A 21,226-nucleotide genomic window follows, 5' to 3' on the forward strand; every position below is an offset into this window, starting at 1 on the left:
CCACTCTTTGCGTAAAAAACCCACCTCTGACCTCTGTCCTATATCTATTACCCCTCAATTTAAGGCTATGTCCCCTCGTGCTAGCCACCTCCATCCGCGGGAGAAGGCTCTCGCTGTCCACCCTATCTAACCCTCTGATCATTTTGTATGCCTCTATTAAGTCACCTCTTAACCTTCTTCTCTCTAACGAAAACAACCTCAAGTCCATCAGCCTTTCCTCATAAGATTTTCCCTCCATACCAGGCAACATCCTGGTAAATCTCCTCTGCACCCGTTCCAAAGCTTCCACGTCCTTCCTATAATGAGGCGACCAGAACTGTACGCAATACTCCAAATGCGGCTGTACTAGAGTTTTGTACAACTGCAACATGACCTCATGGCTCCTGAACTCAATCCCTCTACCAATAAAGGCCAACACACCATAGGCCTTCTTCACAACCCTATCAACCTGGGTGCCAACTTTCAGGGATCTATGTACATGGACACCGAGATCCCTCTGCTCATCCACACTACCAAGAATTTTACCATTAGCCAAATATTCCGCATTCCTGTTATTCTTTCCAAAGTGAATCACCTCACACTTCTCCACATTAAACTCCATTTGCCACCTCTCAGCCCAGCTCTGCAGTTTATCTATGTCCCTCTGTAACCTGCAACATCCTTCCGCACTGTCTACAACTCCACCGACTTTAGTGTCGTCTGCAAATTTACTCACCCATCCTTCTGCGCCCTCCTCTAGGTCATTTATAAAAATGACAAACAGCAACGGCCCCAGAACAGATCCTTGTGGTACGCCACTCGTAACTGAACTCCATTCTAAACATTTCCCATCAACTACCACTCTCTGTCTTCTTTCAACTAGCCAATTTCTGATCCACATCTCTAAATCACCCTCAATCCCCAGCCTCCGTATTTTCTGCAATAGTCGACCGTGGGGAACCTTATCAAACACTTTACTGAAATCCATATACACCACATCAACTGCTCTACCTTCGTCTACCTGTTCAGTCACCTTCTCAAAGAACTCGATGAGGTTTGTGAGGCATGACCTACCCTTCACAAAACCATGCTGACTATCCCTAATCATATTATTCCTATCTAGATGATTATAAATCATATCTTTTATAATCCTCTCCAAGACTTTACCCACCACAGACGTTAGGCTCACCGGCCTATAGTTACCGGGGTTATCTCTACTCCCCTTCTTAAACAAAGGGACCACATTTGCTATCCTCCAGTCCTCTGGCACTATTCCTGTAGCCAATGATGACCTAAAAATCAAAGCCAAAGGCTCAGCAATCTCTTCCCTGGCTTCCCAGAGAATCCTAGGATAAATCCCATCAGGCCCCGGGGACTTATCTATTTTCACCTTGTCCATAATTGCCAACACTTCTTCCCTATGCACCTCACTGCCATCTATTCTAATAGCCTGGGTCTCAGCATTCTCCTCCACAATATTATCTTTTTCTTGAGTGAATACTGACGAAAAGTATTCATTTAGTATCTCGCTTATCTCCTCAGCCTCCACACACAACTTCCCACCACTGTCCTTGACTGGCCCTACTCTTACCCTAGTCATTCTTTTATTCCTGACATAACTATAGAAAACTTTTGGGTTTTCCTTGATCCTACCTGCCAAAGACTTCTCATGTCCCCTCCTTGCTCGTCTCAGCTCTCTCTTTAGATCCTTCCTCGCTTCCTTGTAACTATCAAGCGCCCCAACTGAAACTTCACGCCTCATCTTCACATAGGCCTCCTTCTTCCTCTTAACAAGAGAAACCACGGTTCCCTCGCTCGACCCCTTCCTCCCTGCCTGACTGGTACGTACTTATCAAGAACATGCAATAGCTGTTCCTTGAACAAGCTCCACATATCCAGTATGCCCAACCCTTGCAGCCTACTTCTCCAACCTACACATCCTAAGTCATGTCTAATGGCATCATAATTGCCCTTCCCCCAGCTATAACTCTTGCCCTGCGGGGTATACTTATCCCTTTCCATCACTAACGTAAAGGTCACCGAATTGTGGTCACTGTTTCCAAAGTGCTCACCTACCTCCAGATCTAACACCTGGCCTGGTTCATTACCCAAAACCAAATCCAATGTGGCCTCACCTCTTGTTGGCCTGTCAACATATTGTGTCAGGAAACCCTCCTGCACACATTGTACAAAGAACGACCCATCTAATGTACTCGAACTATATCTTTTCCAGTCAATATTTGGAAAGTTAAAGTCTCCCATAACAACTACCCTGTTACTTTCGCTCTTTTCCAGAATCATCTTCGCCATCCTTTCCTCTACATCCCTAGAACTATTAGGTGGCCTATAGAAAACTCCCAACAGGGTGACCTCTCCTTTCCTGTTTCTAACCTCAGCCCATACTACCTCGGAAGAAGAGTCCCCATCTAGCATCCTTTCCGCCACCGTAATACTGTCCTTGACTAGCAGCGCCACACCTCCCCCTCTTTTGCCCCCTTCTCTGAGCTTACTAAAACACCTAAACCCCGGAACCTGCAACAACCATTCCTGTCCCTGCTCTATCCATGTCTCTGAAATGGCCACAACATCGAAGTCCCAGGTACCAACCCATGCTGCCAGTTCTCCTACCTTATTTCGTATACCTGTGCGCTGGGCTGGCTGATGTTGCCACTGGTGTGGCATCCACCCTGGGGCGGGGTGGGGGGGTGGTACAGTGAGCCATGGAGGGTGGCAGGGGCCACGGTGCATACATCGCTGTTTGGGTTGCTTTCTGCTCCGCCCCACCTGCTCCCCCTCAAGTGGGTCAGCGCCTTGGATGGGTACACTGAGGGGTGTCAACACCTGGTGAGCCACTGGCTGCGCTGGGTTGCACACATCCCGTTGATAGGTAGACTGGGTTCTGGGGGTTCCTGAGGGGGTGGGGGTTGACCTGGGTGTCTAGGGGGCTCCCATATAGCCTGTGGGACTCCACATATTTACGGGCAGTCAGTGGGGTGTGCAGCCACGTGGCTGCCTTGCAGGCTGCCTTGCCATGCCTGGCCACCCCATTGTTGAACCCACGGCCTGTCTCCTAGTTGCCTCCCCTGTTTCTCGCCCCAGCCCTTGTAGGTGCCACTCCCAGCCAGCGATATGACTGTCTGTCCACGGTTGTGCTTTTGGAACATATTGTACCTCTTCTCTCATTCTCAGCAGCCACGGTGCCCTTTTTGTAAATACCACAACTGAACCATGTTGGTGTCCCTTTCGCCTGGCAGAGGTGCAACTTTGAGGGAAGCCGGAGGCTTAGGGTACGATTCTTCCAAAAAATCTTGAAGGTCATTTGTGGCGTTTTTATCAGGGAGTTTCCCACCGGTTCTGCTGGCATGTTCCCCACCGCTATTCCATGACACGATTCTCCGGCCTTGTTATGTTCAGGTTCAAGCGAAACAATGTCAGTGAAGAGCGGGAGAGGCCAAAAATGAGAATCGCGGCAGGCGCCAAGCAGTTTGTGATGCAACCGTCCCGCTCATGTAGGCAAAATTAGATCTCGCCGTAGCGTGGCGAGAAACCAATTATCACCACTTAAGCCCCGTTTACATACAATTAACAAGAGCCACCCCATATCCACCGGCCTCCTGTCATTCAGCGGCCTCCCCAGTATGTGCTCACGCTGGCACCAATTAGTTTTTGAAAAACGTGAACCCGGCAGAAGGACTTCTGTCGGGAGCCAAGGAGGTGAGTAGCCATCTTTGCTCACAGGCAAAGAGCCCTGGGTCATGGGCTTGCCACCCCAGAACTCGGTGGGAGGAGGATGAGGACCCTTAGCTGGGGTTGGGGGACCCTCCACAGGCGTGGGCCAACTTGGGAGGGTGGGGGGAGGTGCTGGCGTGGCAACTAGGGGGCAACCACTCACGGCACTACCATGCCAACCCCTAGATCGTTTACACCCATTCCACGGGCAACCCTTGTCTCTGTCCATCTGCCCCATCGACCACCTATAACGCCCACCAACAGCTGAGGCCTGTGGCTGTGCGGCTAAAGGGTATTGCTAACAGGGTATTGGCAAATCATTAGTGTGAGCACTTCACAGATGCCAAGCGGGTTCCCGTGGGTAGGCGGGCCATGTAGCATGTGGGAATCATTGCCTAGCATCCCCGCAATCACACTCTGAAGCCTGGACACTGCTTGAACACCGTGGGAGGCAATTCCACACACAACATCTGAACACCCAGGGGATGGGATACAGGTCTGGGGCTTGTCCAGGGCCGGAAGGTGGGTGAGCGGCTCGGGGACTAGGGGGGGCGCGATGCATGGAGAGATGGGCAAAGGATCCGGAGGTTGGCCCTCATTGCAGAAGGAAGTGACAGAGAAACCATAATGGTTGTGCAAAAAGGTGTTTAATGTGCTGTACAATACCCAATGCTCAATGGTGATTTCCTCCCCCACTATATCCCACCCCACCTCCCCATCCCCTACCAAACCCCTCTCCCTCTCCCGGTGCCCTCAGTTATCCTCACGTGCCTGGTCCTCCTAGCTCTACCAGTATGTCTTGGTGTTTCCCGAGGATGCACATCTGAGGTGGAGGCAGCCAGCTGCCTAACTCGTCCATGGCCCTCGATGCCCCAGGCAGGCGTCCTCTGGGGCCAGATGGCCCTGGCTCACTTGTTGGCTGCTCACATGCACAGCTATGTCACCCTGGCCTGTGTGCTGACCTCGAGATGCAGCCTTATCGGAGGTTTGGAACTCGGGGAGCTGGTGGCCACCATTGCCACTCCATGGGACGGGTTTGGGTTGGCATTCAGTACCCCCTCTTCTCAGTCGGTGCCCATAAGGCCCTGGGGTTCACTTTGTGATGGAAAAGCAGCTGGTTTGAGCCCCGGCTGAAACCGGGAGTTGTCCCAAAGAACCTCATCAAGGTTGGTCTGGTACTGGGTGACATCCCCAACTAGTCGAACATTCTGCCGAGACCCTCAGCAATGGCCGTCAATGACTGCACGACGCCTTGAACACCTTCACTAATGGTGCCAACTGTCTCACCTGGTGGTTCCTGCCTCTGCCTGATGTGCATCATCAGCAGTGTGGTGCCCACCAGATTGCGCCCCTGCAGCCTGTCCACTAACATTTCCCACCAAGGTAAGTGTATCTGCGCTGGGGAGGGTGGGGATGCCAGCTGTGCTGAGACTATAATGATGGCATCATCGGAGTTCTCCACCAAGCTGTTCTCCTCAGGGTCAGGAGAGGGTGCCGTTCAGGATGTGCTGGCGCCGTTGGTTGGACGACCTGCAGGAGAATGGACATGTGGTCAGTGGGAGGGATGGGTCAGTCAGTAAGGCAATGACAACTCACGTTTGACAGTTCCTCCGGGTGGAGCCCAATGGTTCCTCACCTCTGCGGCATCTGCCAGCCTCCGCAAGGGTCACCGATTTGTCCTTGGCCACCCCAGTCACCTCCAGGGTTCGCTCCTCGCAGAAGGTGAGGATTCTTAAGTCCAGCACTCCTCCGCCAGTCTGGGCCCTCTCCCGATGGTTATGGGAGAGATTTTCTTGAGGAGACACAGAAGGGGCATCGTTAGCCACACATGTGGTTCACAGAGGTGGGGTGGGAGGGGGGGGGGGGGGTGCTGTGAAGGAAGAGTTGATGGAGGAAGGGGGAGGTTTTGGAGGGAGGGCAGGGGCTCGCGTGGGGAGTTGGGGGGTGGATGCTCCCTTAGCGGGGGTGGCTGAGGGGTGTCAGTGTCTACTCAATCGTGCTGCTCAGTGTATGTCATTGACCTTCTTACAGCACTAAAGGCCTGTCCTCCTGGGCACACTCCCTGAGCTGACAGCTGCCGCCACCTAACCCCAGGCAGCACTGGCTGCTTTGTGGCTGACCCTCCGGGACCCTCGGGGGAAGAAGACATCCCTCCTGGCCTCCATGGCATTTAGCAGGCTCCCCAGGTCTGCGTCCCCGAATCTTGGGGCTGGTCTCCTCGGCGCCATTATTGCGAGCTGGCTAGGGTTGGCTGAGCAAGTGCAGCTTAAATGTGGCAGCACGGTAGCATGGTGGTTAGCACAATTGCTTCACAGCTCCAGGGTCCCAGGTTTGATTCCCGGCTTGGTTCACTGTCTGTGCAGAGTCTGCACGTTCTCCCCGTGTTTGCGAGGGTTTCCTCCGGGTGCTCCGGTTTCCTCCCACAGTCCAAAGATGTGCAGGTTAGGTGGATTGGCCATGATATTGCCCTTAGTGTTCAAAATTTGCCTTAGTGTTGGGTGGGGTTACTGGGTTACAGGGATAGGTTGGAGATGTGGGCTTGGGTAGGGTGCTCTTTCAAAAGAACCGTTCTAGACTCGATGGGCCGAATGGCCACCTTCTGCACTGTAAATTCTATGATTCTGTGAAATACTGCTCAATCATGTTAGCGGAGGGCTGCAGAGCGCGTTCCTGGCGAATTAGTTGGCGAGCCTTAATTTGCAACGAGAAGCCCATGAGACCTTGTGAAGTGTGTCATAATATACACACAAGTATATGATGGTGCATAGACAGACACTGATTGACACACTGAATGACTAATCAACACACAGAACACAGCAGCCAATCACCAGACAGGACACGGCCACTATAAAGCCAGAGGGCACTAGTTTTCCCGCTCTCTTGGGATGCAGACTCTGAGACAGCCAGAGCCCGTGATCAGCAACCTGAACATCTACCATGTGCTAGCAGGATAGTCTGGTCAGGTTAGCCTCAGGTCTCCAGTCAACTCAACATAGTGTCAACCCACAGTGCAAGTATGTTTAACAGCTCATAGTTAAATAAATTAGAGTTGTACTTCTACAAGTGTTGGTAGCCTGTCTCTCTCACTGCTATGGTAAACGCAATCCTCGCAGACCCAGCATATCCAACACATCATGGTACCAGTGCGTGATGTTAGAGTTTGATGGACCGACCCTGAGATAGTCTGCCTTCGACCAGCGATCAGCCATCCGGTAGTATGGACAGCGTCTGCCCTCCCCCGCTATTCAACTGGAAGATTTTTAAGCAGAAGTTTCAACTGTACCTTGAAGCCACCGATCTGGAAGCTGCCTCAGATGCCAGATTGCTCTCTTTCTCTCCACGGCTGGGAGCCACGCAATCCACATTTTTAACTCCCTCACATTCGCTGAAGGTGAGGACAAGTCCAAGTTCAAAACAGTCCTGCTCAAATTCGACAGCCACTGTGACATCGAAGTCAACGAGAGTTTTGAACGCTATGTGTTTCAACAGCGTGTGCAGGGTAAGGATGAACCTTTTCAATCTTTCCTAACCCATCTTCGCATCCTCGTGCAATCCTGCAATTACGGCTCCACCTCCGACTCAATGATCCACGACCAGATCTTTCTCGGAGTGCACTCAGACCCCCTACGCCACCAGCTCCTTAAAGTGAAACAGCTCACCCTCGCTATAGCCATCGAAACCTGCGTTCTGCATGAACAAGCCACTAACCGGTACTCGCACATTCAAGCAGCAGAGATGGCGCGGCAAGGCCGCCACGATGCGGAGCGCGTGCAGGCCGTAAAACAGCTCCAGGGCCTGAGCCTGGAAGTGGGCAGCCGTTTTGCTTGCTTTTCCCGGGCTCCTGCGCATGCGCGCAACGACCGAGGGGACGGCGAGGCCGAAGACCGAACTGCGCAGGCGCGCACAAAGTACAACCGCACCGCGCACGGGACGTTCTGATGTCACGACATGCAGCAACTGTGGCTCCTCCCACTTAAAGCGGCAATGTCACGCAAAATCTCGACGCTGTCTCCAGTGTGGCAAGCTTGGCCACTACGCAGCCCTGTGCAGGTCTGCTCAAACACCTGCCTCCCGTCGCTCCCACCAGCAGCGTAGGGACGTCCGGACCGTACAACAACCAGTTACAGATTCCGATTCCGACATGGTTCCAGACCCTGACACCGAGGATCTCCAATCCCCATTCCGGGTGGGCATCATCACCAAGCATACGATGCTTCAAAAAAAACTCCAAGCCCTTCCCAGTGATGAGCATTGATCCGGACGATGAGTGGTGTGCCACCCTTACGGTCAACAAATTTCGCACCCAATTCAGGCTGCACACTGGCGCTTCAGCCAACCTCATTTCGCAGTCTGACATGGATAAGATCCATGTTAAGCCAACCATCCTTCCATCCGCCTGCCAGCTTCTCGACTGCAATGGTAATGCCATTGCTGCCAGCGGTTCATGCCAGCTTGTGGTGTTGCACCGTTCCTTAAAGGCCACCCTGCCCTTCGAGATTGTAGGGTTGGCCAAAGCTTCCCTGCTCGGTGTTCAGGCGCAAGGTCCTAAACCTCGTCCAAAGTGTTCACTCCATGTCACCCACTGAGGCTTCAGCATCCCCGAACGCCGACTTTCAGCCACAACTGAAGAACATCATTACTCGATACCACAGCGTCTTCGAGGGCATGTGCACACTCCCATATACGTACAAAATTATTTTAAAACTAAATGCCACGCCTGTGGTTCATGCACCCCGCCGGGTGGCGGCGCCCCTCAAGGACCGCCTCAAGCAACAGCTGCAGGACCTCCAGGACCAGGGCGTCATATCTAAGGTAACGGAACCAACCGACTGGGTCAGCTCCATGGTGTCTGTTAAGAAACCATCAGGAGAACTACGCATTTGCATCGACCCCAAAGGTCTGAACCGTAACATCACGAGGGAACACTACCCTATCCCAGAACACACCTGTGAGATGGCTCGCGCCAGATTTTTCACAAAGTTGGACGCCTCCAAGGGGTTCTGGCAGAAACAACTTGATGCATCCATTCAGAAGCTCTGCACCTTTAACACCCCATTTGGCTGTTATTGTTACAACCGGATGCCGTTTGGCATCATCTCAGCCTCGGAGGTGTTCCACCAAATAATGGAGCAAACGATGGAGGGCATCGAAGGGGTGTGGGTATACGTAGACGAGAAACCTCGTTTATGCCGGAATCGGGGGCGTCGTCGTTTTTGCGATGCTCCGCCCCCTCAATAAACAGCATACACGAGGAGTACGCCACGCACTGTCGGGATGGCCTCAGGACGTCACCTGAGGCCCTCACCCGATGCTCCGCCCTCGATGGGCCGAGTCCCCAACGACGTCGCTCACGTGTGCTCACACCATTCGGCGATCTCACGTGGCGGCTGCAGACTGAGTCCAGCACCGCCACAGTCGGGGCGAACCATTCCGCTTGCAGGGGGCGCTTCGGTGGGGACTGGTGTGGGGTGGTACAGCGGTGGCGAGGAGGGTTACAGGGGGACACTATCGGGCAAGCCAGGCCTGCGTGTGGCTGGTGCCATGTTGCATGGCACAGCTGCCACAAGCCGCCTCCATGCGCATGTGCGGCCATGGACCCGGCAATTCTGTGGCCGTTTCTGGCACGGGAGCTGGGAATTTTACCCGGCATGGCTACTAGCCCCTCACCGGTTCTGGAATCGGTGAGGTTTTGGAGCCACATTTCCCACACTGTTGTCAGCACGTAATCTCAAAATCGGAGAATCCAGCCCCCGATATTAATGGTAAGTGATCCTGGTTGGCACACAGCACCTGGTTTATTCTCATTTTGAAGTCTCCAGAGATTCTTACTGAGCCATCTGTCTTGATAGCTGGCACAGTTGAGGTTGCCCAACCGCTCATTGTCACATTCTCGATCACTCCAGCTTTGATGAATTTGCCAAATTTCAATTTGACTTTTGGTTTGATAGCATATGACACAGTTCTTGCCTTTAAGCATTTCAGGGTGCTACCAGATTTTATCTTGAGTTGTGCCTTGACTCTGGTCATTTCCTCTAAAATGGTCTTAAATATCTATGGAAAGTGCAGAAAAATTCCCTTTTACTACATGTAATGGCAATTTGTTCAGATTGACCATTTATTTCAAATTGCACATTTAGGTAGACTAGCACTGATCGGTGCCCAGCTGCAGCCTTCCTGGGGAGTCCAGAGAATCGAGAGAGGCCGTTATATCCCGAGTCGGTCTGAAGTACTTTTAAGACCTATTTCCAGGAGCGTTGTTTTGTTTCGCCTGTTTTGGGCAGAGTTCCGACTCCGAAGCCACAAGGGACATGGGTGAATCCCGTGAGGCGCGGAGACTGCAAGGAGACCCGCGGCAGGGCTCTCCTGAAATTCCCCGGCCGCGTTGTCCTCTGCAAATTCAGAAATACAGTGCTCACAGCTGCTCTCCTGGAGCGGCATCTTATTTCTCTTCAAACTTTGCTCCCAGTTCGTCGTTTGTATTCAGTCCTCCTCAGATTCAGCAATACAGCATTCACAGCAGGCTTTCTGGAGAGAGATTCAGAAGAGGGAGAGTAGCAGGACCTTTCTTCCTGCTGCCAGGAACAAAAGTGAAACTCCTTGGGACTCTGAAACACAGCACTCCACTGGGATATAAGCCAATCACCAGCCGTTACCATTCAGAGTACGGCCTTTTGCGCCAATTCATTGGCCACCAGCCAATCAATCAAACCAAGTCCCAACCCACCTCTCTTACTGCTGGTGCCAGCAAGACTGTGGTCTCCTGTTCAAACCAGCACAGGTTAGCAAAGTGATCTCTCCTGTAAAGTCTGGATTCTTCTGCTTGAATTAAAGATACAGGCTACTTGCCTTAAAGATACATAATCAGTAATCGTCCAGGAATCAAAATAATAATGGAAAAATAAAAGCAAGGGGAAATAAGGGGAATAAAGAGGGAGACCCTTGCACATTCAATTTATAGAAGGTAGTTACTCACCAGAAGAGGAGGATTTGAACTATGTGGCCGACCAACTTCAATGTCTGTTCGTTGACAGACTAGCAACAAACAGTGTAATATAATCTGACGTTGAGCCATCATTCGAAATGCCTAAATTCATAGAAATATTGATATGACTGAAATAAACAAATAAAAAAATACATGAATAGAAATCAGCATATATTGGTCGGAGCTTTCCCATAATTTGTCGGTGTCAGGGTCTGACTGAAAACCGACATGTATCTCTGCAGAGCCATAGCTAAGTTTTCAGACCAATGGCTGGATTCTCCAGCGGTAGTAATAGAGTTCACTATGCGGCGGAAAAGCCAGCGTTGGGCAGAAAACATTCATATGCTCCGATTCCCCCCTGGCGTCGGGATCGAGATTCGCACCCCATGCCAGTGGGAGGAAGCAAATGGTCATTAAGACCCATTTGTAGGGCAGCATGGTGGCGCAGTGGGTTAGCCCTGCTGCCTCATGACACTGACGTCCCAGGTTCGATCCCGGCTCTGGGTCACTGTCCGTGTGGAGTTTGCACATTCTCTCCGTGTTTGCGTGGGTTTCGCCCCCACAACCCAAAGATGTGTAGGCTAGGTGGATTGGCCATGCTAAGTTGTCCCTTAATTGGAAAAATGAATTGGGTACTCTAAATTTATTTTTTTTTAAAGACCCATTTGCATCGTATTAATGGGCTGGGCACCATATTCTCCAGACCCGCGTGAATCTCAGGTCCCTCTAGGCCGGGAGTTACGAGGGCAGGAATTGGTGTAGGATTTGCCCCAAAAGTTAATAGAAGGTAAGACTTGCCCACCCCTACCAGACCCCTCCATCAGAGACTTCCTAATTAGAGAGACCCCCCACCATAATGTGAAACTAGCCATAATGTTTATAAACATTTAGTTATGATTGACAGTTCCTGGATCACATCAAAAACAGATAAAAGCCTTCTGTTAGTTTTACAGGTGGATACTTCAAAGCCAGTCAAGCATGATGGGAGATAAATGAAACAATGCCGACAGCTGGGTGTGTGTGGAAGCTGTCAATCACAGCCTAGGGAAAACAATTTCATAGAGAAATGAATGAAAGGCTTGCAAATCAAAGATCTGAGGTTGTTTAAACCCAGCTGACTGGTTTTCTCTTTCAGGGAATTGATAGGAGCTGCTTCCTTTGCCTGAGCCAGGAGTACAGGTGAGTTTTAAAGCAGTGATTGTTTTTTCACTGACAGCTTGGTAGCATAATGGTTGACAGTTGCTTCACAGCTCCAGGGTCCCAGGTTTGATTCCCGGCTGCGTCACTGTCTGTGCGGAATCTGCACATTCTCCCGGTGTCTGCGTGGGTTTCCTCATGGTGCACCGGTTTCCTCCCATAGTCCAAAGATGTGCGTTTTAGGTGGATTGGCCTTGCTAAATTGCCCTTCGTGTCCAATGTTAAGTGGGGGTTACTGGGTGTCGGGGATAGGGTAGATATGTAGGCTTCAGTAGGGCGCTCCTTGTAAGGGCTGGTGCAGACTCGATGGGCCGAATGGCCTCCTTCTGCACTGTAAATTCTACGAAAAGTATCTACTGTCTGAACTGCTTTCTAGTTTCCATGTAGGGGTCTCTCTTATGGGGGGCTACCAGGTAGGGGTCTCTCCAATTAGGGGCTCTGTGGTGCAGGTCTCTCTAATTAGGAGTCTCTGATGGGGGATCAGTGGGAGTGGGCAGGTTGCACTCATACTGTCGGGGGGAGGGTTGACCCAGAAAACCCAGGGTGGAAAGGGCCTGAATTGCATTGTGGGGGCAGGGAGGGGAGCATAACCGATGGACCATGTTATTGGACCGGCCACTCAAAAAGCGGTCCATTAGCGGGATTCCCTCACAATTCTCGCGATGCTTGGAACTTGTTTCCTGATTTGCGTGCCCAGCATGAGCGCAAATCAAGTGCGATTCACCTCCGGCGGGAGAACAATGTACAATGTGGTGGATGGTTACCAGAAAATAAAAATGAGGGACGGAACAGGTGAAGGTCTTTTGCACCAAGGAATATAGAATAGTAGGGAAATTTAACATTGCAAAAAATGTAAAAGCTTTGTATCCAAATGCAAGAAGCCACCGTAACAAACTTTATGAGCTAACAGCACAAAACAAAAGGTTATGACTAAGTGGAGGTTACTGAAATGTTAGAGGGAGACTAGGTCTGGGAATTGAATATCCAAGGGTACGTAGTATTTTGGAAAGATAGGGTGAAAAGCAAAGGAGGTGGCGTAGCCCTGCTGGTCAGGAAAGGGATCAGTGCTGTAATGAGAAATGACATAAGCCCTGGAGATCAAGATGTCAAACCACTCTAGGTAGAAATAAGAAATAACAAAGTGAAGAAGTCTTTGGTAGGAGTAATTTCTAGGTCCCCAAACAGTAGTTGTACAGTGGGGCACAGTATAAACCAGGAAATACTGGGGGCTTGCGAGAAAGGTACGGCAATAGTAATGGGTGATTTTAATATGCATTGAAGGTATTTAGGCACGAGAGGCTCTATTGCTTATTCCTGCTCATTGGCCATAGTTCTAGGGAGGAGATGCTTTGGCTGATCTTGCAATCCAGTTCTTCATCTGTACCATTGTAGGTAACAGATCAGGAACATATGATAGAATGACGGAGTGGATTTGATGGGCCGAATGGCCTAATTCTGCTCCTATATCTTATGAACTTATGAACATAATCTCCTAAACAGAGGATCCTGTCTCAGATCTTGAGCCACTCTGACACTCTGGGGGTGTGGGATATGCCAACAGTCTGGCAGGACAGGACCCAAAAGAGCTGGCAAGGCTGGCTCCACAGAGATCAGGGCGCCGTCTTTAAAGAGCGCCCCAATCAGCAGAGAGTTCAAAACTTTCCCACAAAATCCTCTACCTCACCACAAAGGTATTGGGGGCTTCCCCCTCCCACCCCCACCCACCCCACGACCCATCATTGGGGGCTCTTCCCCCAGCCCCATGGCACAATCATTGGGGCAGTATCACTGTGCTCCTCCCCATGCCAGCTTCCCCATCAATGGCCGCTGCCCTGTCACTGCTGCATCCCCCCCTTCAAAGGCCTTAGCGTTCTCCCCCCACCATACATAATAGGAGCTCCCTCCAAACCCCATTGGGCTCCCCAGACAGCCCCCCTTGGCACTGCACCTGGCACAGGTTGGAACCCAGCAGTGCCAAGCTGGCATTTCCAAGGGGACTGCACGGGCATGTCCCTCTCCCTTTAGGGGCTTTACTTACATTGGTACCCCTGGCGGGATCACCTTGACTGATTTCTGTCTTCTCAGAGCTGTTGTGAACCTCGCTGATGTGACATCACCTCACGTCAGACTCACAAATCTAAGCAGCTGTGAAGAAATATCTATTTGGGTGTGACCATGCAGGTAGAAAGTACAAACAAACAGGCTGGATATCCCAGAGACCTGAAACAGGCTACAGATGCCATTCCAATATAATGACGAGAGATTAAAGGTTGAGCTTCAGGCATGGGTGGCTGTTTCTAATAGTTAAGAGTTTCAGTCCACCCTTTGCAGCTTTTAACAATGATACCATACTTATCAGATTATCATGTGAAGTTAAATGTACAGTTTGATATACAGCTCTTGAGTTGTACACATTCAATAAATTTGGATGACAAAAATGTTTGAAGCTAACTTCACTTTGACAAATCATGCACCCTAAGCAACCGATAAAAGCACAGTCCCTGTGTCCAAAACCTATGTGTGGATTTAATGAGGCTCCATGAAGATGACTTTTCCAATTCTACTCATATCCCTGGGTCTCAAAATCATGCTTGACAAACCTATTGGAATTATTTGAAGATGTAGCTGGTAGAGTTGACCAGGGAGACCCAGGGGAGGTGGTTTATTTAGACTTTCAGAAGGCTTTCGACAAGGGTTCAAGTAGCAGGTTAAAGTTAAAGTGCATGGAATTGCAGTTGTATTTTGAGATGGATAGAAAGCTGGCTGGCAGACAGGAAGCAAAAAAGTTGGAATAAATATTTTTCGGATTGGCAGGCAGTGACTAGTGGCTTACCGCACGGACCTGTGCTGGGCCCCAACTGTTCACCTAATATATTAATGATTTGGATGAGAAAACTAAATGCATTGTCTCCAAATTTGCAGATGATACAAAGTTGGGTGGGAGGGTGGCAGTGAGGGGGTGCAGAGATGCTTCAGCGGGATTTGGACAGGCTGAGTGAGTGGGCAGATGCATGGCAGATGCAGTATAATGTGGATAAATGTGAGGTTATCCACTTTGGTAGCAAAAATAGGGAGGCAGATTATTATCTGAATGGGTGTAAATTGTGAGAGATAGATACCCAATGAGACCTTGGTGTTCTTGTGCATGAGTCGCAGAAAGTAAGTGCACAGGTACAGCCGGCAGAAAGACGGCAAATGGTATGTTGACATTCATAGCGAGAGGATTTGAGTATAGGAATAGGTATGTTTTATTGCAACACCTGGAGTATTATGGACTGATTTGGCATCCTTAATGAGGAAGGATGTTCTTGCTATGGTGAGAGTGCAGCAAAGGTTTACCAGGCTGCTTCTTGGGATGGCGGGACTGACATATGAGGAGAGACTAAATCGGTTAGGATTATCTTCATTGCAGTTTAGAAGGGTGAGAGGGAATTTCATAGAAACTTTCAAAATTCTAACAGGGTAGATTCAGAAAGAATCTTCCCCATGATGGGGGAGTCCAGAACTAGGGGTCATAGATTGAGGATTGAGGTGAGGAGAAATTCCTTCACGCAGTGAGTGGTGAACCTGTGGAATTCACTCCCACTGAAAACAGTTGAGGATAAAACAATGTGTAACTTCAAGGAGGAATTAGATATAGTTATTGGGGCTAAAGGGACCAAAGGATATGGGGGGAAGGCTGGATCAGGGCATTGAACTTGATGATCAGCCATGATCATAATGAATGGCAGGGAGGCGCGATGGGCTGAATGTATGTAAAAGCAGCAAGGCTCTTTCTTTCTACCTATCTAAGGGGGAAAAAATGGCATCTCTGTTAGCAAAGGCTGTGCAGCTAACTACGAAGGCAGAAATGAGGGGCGGAATTCTCCCCCACCCGGCGGGGCAGGCGGTCCCAGCGTCGAGGAGTGGCGTGAAACACTCCGGCGTTGGGCCACCTGGAAGGTGCGGAATCCTCCTAGGCCGGCGCCAGTGGGGTTGGCACCGCGCCAATCGTCGCGGAACGGACTTGGCACCATGCCAACCGGCGCCGAAGAGCCCGCGCCGGCTGGCGTGAGTTGGCGCATGCGTGGGAGCACCAGCGTGTGCTGCCGTCATCCCAGCGCATGCGCATGGGGGTTCGTCTCCGCACTGGCCATGGCGGAGGTCCACAGCAGCTGGTGCAGAGGGAAAGAGTGCCCCCACGGCACAGGCCCACCCGCGGATTGGTGGGCCCCAAACGCGGGCCAGGCCAACGTGGGGGCACCCCCCCAGGGCCAGATCCCCCCGTGCCCCATCCCGAGGACACTGGAGGCATCCTGCAGAGCCAGGACCCGCCGGTAAGCACCAGGTCTAATTTACGCCGGCGGGACCAGCCTGAAACGCGCAGCCGCTTGGCCCATTGCGGGCCGGAGAATCGCCGGGGGGGCCGCTGCCACCGACCGGCGTGGCGCGATTCCCGCCCCCGCCAAAACCCCGGCACCGGAGAACCCGGCAGCCAGTGGGGGGGGTGGGGGGGGGGGGGGGGGGGGTGGGGTGGGGGTTGGAATTCATGTTGCCTCCCGGCGAATCTCCGGTCTGGCGGGGTGTCAGAGAATCCCGCTCCAGAAATCAAAATGTTATACTTATTTGAGGCAATGAGGGAATCTCTTGAAGAAAAATGGCTGACACAGTGCAGTTTGTCAGGCACAGGAGGAACAGCACCTCAACTCAAAAACAGGCCACAAAAGTGGTGAGCATAGGGTACAGTAGCCTCATTACTTAGTGTTCTTGCTGTGGTGGGAAAATGCACCGGGGAAAAGAATGCAGAGAGCTATTCCTTTAAGAGGAGAGGACATTTCAAATCTGTGGGCTGCAGAAAAATGCGGTATGGGACAATTGGGCGCGGCCGTTTTGGCGCGGCCGTTTGGATGCAGCCGTTTGGGCGCCATGGGACAATTGGGCGCAGCCAATTTGGCGCGGCCGTTTGGGCGCAGACGACAGAAATTTTTTTAGGTTTTGCGGCTAGTAAATTGTTGCAAGTAAATTGTTGCAAGATTCAGTATCATTCGAAGGAAGGACTTAAAAGCAAGCTTAAAACTGTAAATTAAAAGATGAGCCTTAAAAAGTTTTTAAACTAACTTTATTGTAAATTAAAAACCTTAAATTAGTTCATTTAGTTAAAAACCTTAAATTAGTTAATTTAGTTTAGTTCATTTGGTTATTATGAGCAAGGCTCCTCAAGTACTCGATAGCATCCATGTTTTCAAATTTAAGAACAGTTTCATGTATTCTTTTATCTGCATCTCTTTACTTTTTTAGTTTTTGTGGCGGTTCATGGCCGGCTAGTAACCTTTCAAAATATGCATCTCTACCTTTATGTACTTTACGCAGGCCATCAATTAGTTTCCATATGGTGGGATGATGCATGCCAAGTTCGTATTTCAATCGACGGTGGGCTGCCTCCGCATTATTGTTTGTGCGGTCTTCCCCATTTAATGTTCTCTGATAAAGGTTCCAAATCTCAGGGCGAAATAAAGGTGTTCGTCTACCATTTCCTCGTCTGTTCAGACGACCAACATATGTATCTTCAAACCAGTTGAGTAAATCTTGAAGTTCTTGCGACAGTTGGGTCGCTAAAGCATCCAGATATTCATCGATTTTGTTCAAAGGTACAAAGGCAATGGCAATAATAATTTTAGCTTTTAACGCAAAATCTGGATCAGTGTTATACAAACTACGGAACCCCATACTAGCTAGATGTTTTTGCATATTTTGAGCTAAATGAAAAAAATATCCTTTTATTTGAACATCAGGGAATATGTCTTTCATAGCACTGTGCGCAGCTTGTTCATAATCACAGACGATTGAACTGGGTTTCAAGTTGGGTTCGATTTCTTTCAATAATGCGAACATTCTCGCATATGTGGTGAGTTGCTTGTTGGGCAAAAGAGCATAAACCGTAGGAGTAACTCCTCCGTGTTTTTTTACCATAATTACATAAATCTGAGAAAAGAGGCTGGGAGCAATACTGAATGTGCCATCTGCAAACCACATATCAGATGTCAATAAGTGCTGTAGCCAGCTCTGTCTTTCGAAGATTAATATCCGGTCGTGACCTGGTCCGCTATCACAAAGTAAAACATTTTCTTCCACTCCTGGTTGAGGGACATATTTCCTGTAGCATTCTGGCACAATCAATTGTTGTAAATCACTTGGATTGGTGGGGGCGTTCAATACATAATTACGCTTTCTGCTTATCATTCTCCTCAAAGCAGATATATTAGGAATGGCTGGTAGACTAGCTTGGGATATGTCTGTCAAACATTCATTAACAACTACAGTCGGTGCCTCAAGGGTTTCCTGTGCTCTCTTTTTTATTTTAGTTTTCACGAGTGCAACCTCTACTTGTGCAGCAGAAGCATCATGTGAATGGCTGTTCAGCTGCCTCACCACGTTTGCAGCTTTAGTATGGAGCCGTGCTTTGCACCGGTTTGTTTGCTGACAACGCCAAAATTTCAGTTCGCTGTCACCTTTGCTTGTTTTGTCAAAGACGTAAAGGAATCCGTTATGAACAAATTTTTCTTTACCACGTTTTGTTCATACTTCCTCAGCCATCATATGGGTATGCGAATTGGTTTAGTTAAAAAATATATAAAAAGATGGTGATAGAACGAAACACGTGACAGCGGACCCGCACCAGCAGCCAACTCAACTGAGGCTTATTTACAAATAAAGAAATGTTATTATGGCCAAAACGTTCGGCGCCAAAACGTCCGGCGGCAAAACAGCCGGCGCCAAAACGGCTGGCGCCACAACGGCCGCGCCACAACGGCCGCGCCCAAATGGCTGCGCCAAAACGTACCTAACACAGAAAAATGGCCGTGCTACAGAAAGACAAGAACAACCAATTAAAACTGGTAGCAGCTGTTGCCAATTCTTACCGGAGACAGCAATAATGTTGCTCTTTTTAACTGGAGACTGATATGACAGTTATTAATGATGATATTGCTTTTCAGAGTCGCCAGGTATCAAATGATACCACCACAATGTTTTACCAGATATCGATCAAAGACCAAACAGCCAGTTAGTTAGTTCAAGTTCACTGATAGTTTATTTACACACAAGAATGACTTTGACATGCAACATAAAACACTACAAGCTAAATTACACCTAACACTACAACAACCTGTGCTTAACTTCAGGCACCCGGCTTTATGCAGAGGAACAAGGGCCAGGATTCTCCCCTACCCGGCGGGGCGGGGGGTTCCAGGCGTGTCGGGGTGGCATGAACCTCTCCGGCGTCGGGCCGCCCCGTCTCCGCACCTTTAGGGGCCAAGCCCTCACATTGAGGGGCTAGGCCCGCGCCGGAGTGGTTCCCACTCTGCCGGCTGGTGTGAACGGCCTTTGGCGCCACATCAGCCGGGCCCGAAAGGACTTCGCCGGCCGGCGTAAGTCCGTGCATGCGCTGGAGTGTCAGCGGCTGCTAACGTCATACCGGCACATGCGCAGGGGAGGGGGTCTCTTCTGCCTCTGCCATGGTGAAGACCATGGTGAAGGCAGAAGAAAAAGAGTGCTCCTACAGCACAGGCCCGCCCTCCGATCGGTGGGCCCCGATCGTGGGTCAGGCCACTGTGGGGGCACCCCCGGGGTCAGATCGCTCCGTGTTTCCCCCCCCCCCCCTCCAGGACCCCGGAGCCTGCCAGCGCCGCCAATCCCGCCGGTCAGGTAGGTGGTTTGATCCACGCCAGCGGGAGAGGCCTGTCAGCAGTTGGACTTCGGCCCATCGTGGCCCGGAGAATCACCGCGGAAAGCCCGCCAACTGGCATGGGGGGCCCGCCGACCGGTGCAGCGCAATTCCCGCCCCTGCCGAATTCCGGGGGGTGGAGAATTCGGGACACGGCGGGGGCGGGATTGATGCCAGCCCCGGGGGTCGGAGAATCCCGCCCAAGGCCTTTGATCGGATCTTGCATGACTGGGTCTGGAGAAGTGACTTAGTTTCTGCTGGGCTCATCCGTCTGGTAGCGATCGTTGGTCTTGAACTTGTCTCCTGGTCGTGATGCTGCACTTGGTTTTAGGTGTTGGTCGGGGCCAAGAGAGACCGAGCACCGGGGCCAAGAGAGACTGAACACATGGCAGTGTCTCTCTTTATCCTTCTGGGGTTTCGCCCTCTTTTGGGTGGTCCTTACCTTTGGACCCAATAATTCGGCAGGCTTCGATTACTGCCTTCGATTTTTGCCAATAAAGCAGCAGGTGCCATGATGGGGGGGGGGGCATGTCCTGAGCGGTCATTGACCATGGCTTTTTGGACTCCCTGAGCAAAGGGAGTGGCGCCGATGAGTCTGTTTCCATATCTGTTACCTGAGTACAAGTCTTTTGTTCTGGGGAAATGAGTCATTAGAATACAAAGTAGCTGGGAGTTTCGATAGAGTCTAGTTATCTGAGTTGCCAATACGCGATTCTCCCAGACAGGGAGAAATCGTAAGGCTGGCGTCAAAACCGGGCGGGTTTGACGCCAGCCTCCCCCTCCCCGACCGGGAACCGATTCTGGTCCCCGGTCGGGGCTAGCATGCCGCGGCCGTGAACTCCGGCATCGCGGGCTTAACGAATTTCGTTAAGCCCGCTTGCCAGAGTTTGCGATGGCTGATGTGTCGCATGATGTCAGCCGCGCATGCGCGGATTGGAAGACTCCAACCCGCGCATGCGCGGATGACGTCATCGCGCATTTGCGCGAAACCCGCGCATGTGCGGGCCGGGATGCCCCTCAGCCGCCCCGCGAATGGATACAGCGGGGTGGCGGAAGGACAAAGAGTGCGCGGGAATCGGACCCGCTGCCCGCGATCGGTGCCCACCGATCGCGGGCCCATGGCACCCTTGGCACGGCCGTGGTACTGCCGTGCCAATCGGTGCCATGGTTGCCAAGATCGGGACTTTACGGCCGTTTTTACGAACGACCAGACCAGGTGTGTTTGCCGTTCATAAAAACGGCCGTAAAGGGCTTGGACTTCGGCCCATCGGCCAGCTGAGAATCGCTGCTCGCCGTAAAAAAACGGCGGCAGCGATTCGTGTCGGGAGTCGGGCGTGGGGGGGGGAGAATAGCGGGAGGGCATCGGACTAGCGTGGCCGTAAAAATTTACGACACCCGCTATTCTCCGCACCGTCGTGAGTGCGGAGAATTGCGCCCATAGTCTCTGAGCGTCTGAGTCCTGGGTTGACCATATTTCCCATGGTCCTTTGCAAGTGGCCATATTTCCCAGGATCCTTTTTAAATGGCCATCCCAGATGGCTACACAGCCAAGAAATTGTAGATTCAAAAGGCAATAAACTGCAATTCTTGAGAGAAGTTACAGGATCTAATGGGAACTATTGGAGCGCAGACATTAT

At 50.9% G+C, this 21,226-nt stretch overlaps 1 protein-coding gene across 1 annotated transcript in view; it reads right to left on the minus strand.

Moving 5' to 3' along the window:
* Window positions 1-21,226, minus strand: part of LOC119967933 (flocculation protein FLO11-like) — a gene marked incomplete at its 3' end in the record, with an annotated part of 87,458 nt that overhangs the window by 29,571 nt on the left and 36,661 nt on the right. The window contains exon 3 of the mRNA XM_038801031.1: window positions 9,538-9,759. Coding sequence (XP_038656959.1) covers window positions 9,538-9,759 — 222 coding nt within the window. The remainder of the gene's footprint in view (window positions 1-9,537; window positions 9,760-21,226) is intronic.

Source organism: Scyliorhinus canicula, chromosome 6 (genome assembly GCF_902713615.1).
Source record: "Scyliorhinus canicula chromosome 6, sScyCan1.1, whole genome shotgun sequence".
In the NCBI taxonomy this organism is placed as follows: Eukaryota; Metazoa; Chordata; class Chondrichthyes; order Carcharhiniformes; family Scyliorhinidae; genus Scyliorhinus; species Scyliorhinus canicula.